The following is a 2,973-nucleotide window of genomic DNA, read 5'->3' as shown; positions in this document are numbered from 1 at the left end:
TATTTAATGTCCCTTTATGTTTCAAATAGATTTGGTGAGCAAAGGTTAAAGTCATTAATTGTAATATGTACATAATGCGTACAATTTAACAACAAAACCTATCTTGGCAAAATATAATTAACTACAGATCAAACTATTTTTTGTAAAATATATAAATATCAATCAAAACAAATACATATTAGCATTCATATTACTACACAAGTAATAACATTTGAATAAACCAATGTTCTCATAAATTAACTTGCATGCATAGTTTAGTGCCTACCTCCAAATTCTGTCAGTTAAAAACAAAACTACAAACATGAATAAATTATATGTCATATGTCTGTATGTACTGTGGAAATAACTGAATGACATTTTTTAATATCAAATAAAGAAAGCAGCCAATGCACCTCAATTGAGTGACAGCAATAAAATAAACAATATGATGAGTGAATGAAGCTCTGACTCCGCTGCAGTAGATAAGGGAACCTTGAAGTTGGGATAACAGAGGCTGCAAAGCAATGGGTTGCTGTGACCTGTTGTTAAGCATGGCAATGTGTTTCAGGTAAACATTGGGGAATTGAGCAGTTGCATACATATTTATAGGTTTCCTATTGATGACAAGAGGCCTCGCATGAAAGAAGCAGCCGAGATAGCCCATGTGCGGGATGACAGATGCAAACATACAACATCTCTGTTAGGATGAAGCAGCTATGGACCCTCATCTCACCATCATCATCCTCCTCCATAGCAACCCTCCCATCCAGCTTATCCCATCACTTGCCCAACCCCATCAAGCCTGCTGTTTACCTGCTCATCGAAGCGATTTACAACGGCCTGCACCCACTCCACCGGCTTGTGAGCCGCCATCGCCCCGGCCCGGGGTCTCCCCCGCCCCCTCCTCCCGGGGAACACAGGCCGTAGGGAGGAAAGTGATGATGTTCAAAGTAACCGTAACCACTTCTACAGCTTCGTCCTCCACCTCTCCCCCCTCCTCCACCACCGCCTCCTCCGCCACCTCCCGCCTCCCCCACCTCTCCTCCCCGCTATCGCACTCTCCCCTCGGCCATCAGTGCAAAGACGCCATGACACCAGACCGGAAGTGCGATCACTCTGCTCGGCCCAGCTGCTGCTGAGGAGGAGGCGTGCATGCGCAGAGTGAGCCGAACAGCGGCTTTTGTAAGGGGCGTGGCCTATGTGTTTATTTATTAATCTTTCTGATGACGGTAGCTCTAGGCTATTATCTTTGTAAAGGTAATTGCTACAGGTGTCTGCATAGCGTTGCACGTTATTAGCTTTATTCATAATATTTATTACTAATGCGATTCACCGCTTTTACGGTATATCCCTGAGCAAATATAAGGTTTGTAGCGTTCTATGAGTGATACTAGAACTATTTGTTATCTTCGTATACTATAGCATATAGCTTCCACAATATTATTCCTGTATAAATATGTTAGTTGTTTAAACTGTAAACATATTTTGGTGCATAATGCTTTTAAAGTATCTGATTATGTCAACGAAATTTACTAAAATATATAGTGATTAATTACTATATAATTTTCAGGTTTAATATGAAACGTTCACCACTTTCACAAAACGATTTTACAATTCTCATATTCTGTAAAGAAACTGCACACTTTGCAAATGTAGTTTGAATGAATTATGCTGCTGACTTATGTATGGCAATTTTAGATTAAATATTATCATGCTACTAACGGCAACAGGTATCATATTAAAGACCAGGATTAAAAGATATTTATAATACAGGTACTTTATTATATAAAATATTAACAACCATATATGAATGAGAAATTTTAGTTTGATTTTGTAACACCCCCCCCCCCCCCCAAAAAAAAAAAAGGTCTCCAGCTCCATCAGAATTCCTGTGTAATGTGTAAGTCAGGGTTTTCAAATTCATTTGTGATTTACTAGGTTTTGCTGTAATAATATGATTTTCTAATTAATATATTTTTTGTTAAAGTGAAGGTCCATTTTGATGAATTAGTGCCCGGTTTTTAATAAACCTATTAAAAACAAGGGCACTTTAACCCTTTGAGTGCTAAGCACTTTCCCACCTGGGTGCTAAGCACATTTGAGGGTTTTTTAATTTTACATTTTTAATTTATTTTCATTTTTTTACTTTTTTTCTTTTAATTTCAGATCCCCAAGACTTATACCATTGGAAAGGTTAGGCGATTACCTTTCCAATGGTGGGTCTTGGGGGTCTGTAGCTGCTTAGATGCCTGAGATACAGGCTTCTAAGCAGCATGCCCCCTTTCCCTATATTGTCCATTGTCTTTTTTTTACATGAAGTTGGGCGGTGACGTCATCACGTCATTACGCGTGATGTCACCACGCAAAACAGGAAGCCCCGGCGATGCCCGTCACTCTACAGGCACGATCGCTGGGGTAGGAGCGTGTGGGAGCCCCCAGATCTCCCTCAAGGTGGGAGAGTGCTAGCGTCGGCTCTGAGCCGTCGTTATCACCTGAGTGAGAAACTCTGCGACGGCTCAGAGCCGTCGTTAGCACTCAAGGGGTTAATTCATCAAAATTGACATTTCACTGTTTTCTTCAGAAACTTACCTATAATCCTGGCAGCCGCTCCAGCACTTCCTCCGCCCGTCGCAAGCCGTCTTCGTGGGTCCAAAATGATGAATCCGGCTTCCTCCAATCACAGCGTTGCATCACGCCAAGATTCCACCGGAGGGGGGGGGGAGCTGTGATGATGAAATACAGGCCAGACCCAGATATTTTCACAAAAAGAAGGAGGGAAATAGAAGAGAGAGGGAATGGAAGAACAAACAATCAATACAGGGAAAGTTGGTAAATAATAACACTCAGGAGAAATATATATCTAATGAAAATTTAACTAAAAAAGGAATTTTCAATCTATCCAAAAAGGAATTAACTAGGGACCAAGCAGAAGTACTAAGTAGGGGGTTAAAATTTCCTCCCAGTCAGAAATTAAATAAATTTGAAACCTATATT

The 2,973-nt window shown here is 40.6% G+C and overlaps 1 protein-coding gene across 7 annotated transcripts in view; it reads right to left on the bottom strand.

Annotated features, from left to right (window-relative positions):
- The window catches only part of NF1 (neurofibromin 1), a 1,508,106-nt gene extending 1,507,150 nt beyond the window's left edge, over positions 1-956 (bottom strand). For all 7 annotated transcript variants that reach the window (XM_053707520.1, XM_053707522.1, XM_053707523.1 and 4 more), the window contains exon 1: positions 793-956. In XM_053707520.1, coding sequence (XP_053563495.1) covers positions 793-852 — 60 coding nt within the window. In that variant the 5' untranslated portion in view covers positions 853-956. The remainder of the gene's footprint in view (positions 1-792) is intronic.
- Between the last annotated feature and the right edge of the window lie 2,017 nt (positions 957-2,973).

This window comes from Bombina bombina, chromosome 3 (assembly GCF_027579735.1).
Source record: "Bombina bombina isolate aBomBom1 chromosome 3, aBomBom1.pri, whole genome shotgun sequence".
Taxonomy (NCBI): Eukaryota; Metazoa; Chordata; class Amphibia; order Anura; family Bombinatoridae; genus Bombina; species Bombina bombina.
The sequence above is the reverse complement of the archived record's forward strand: the minus strand, read 5'-3'. Positions and strand labels throughout refer to the sequence as shown.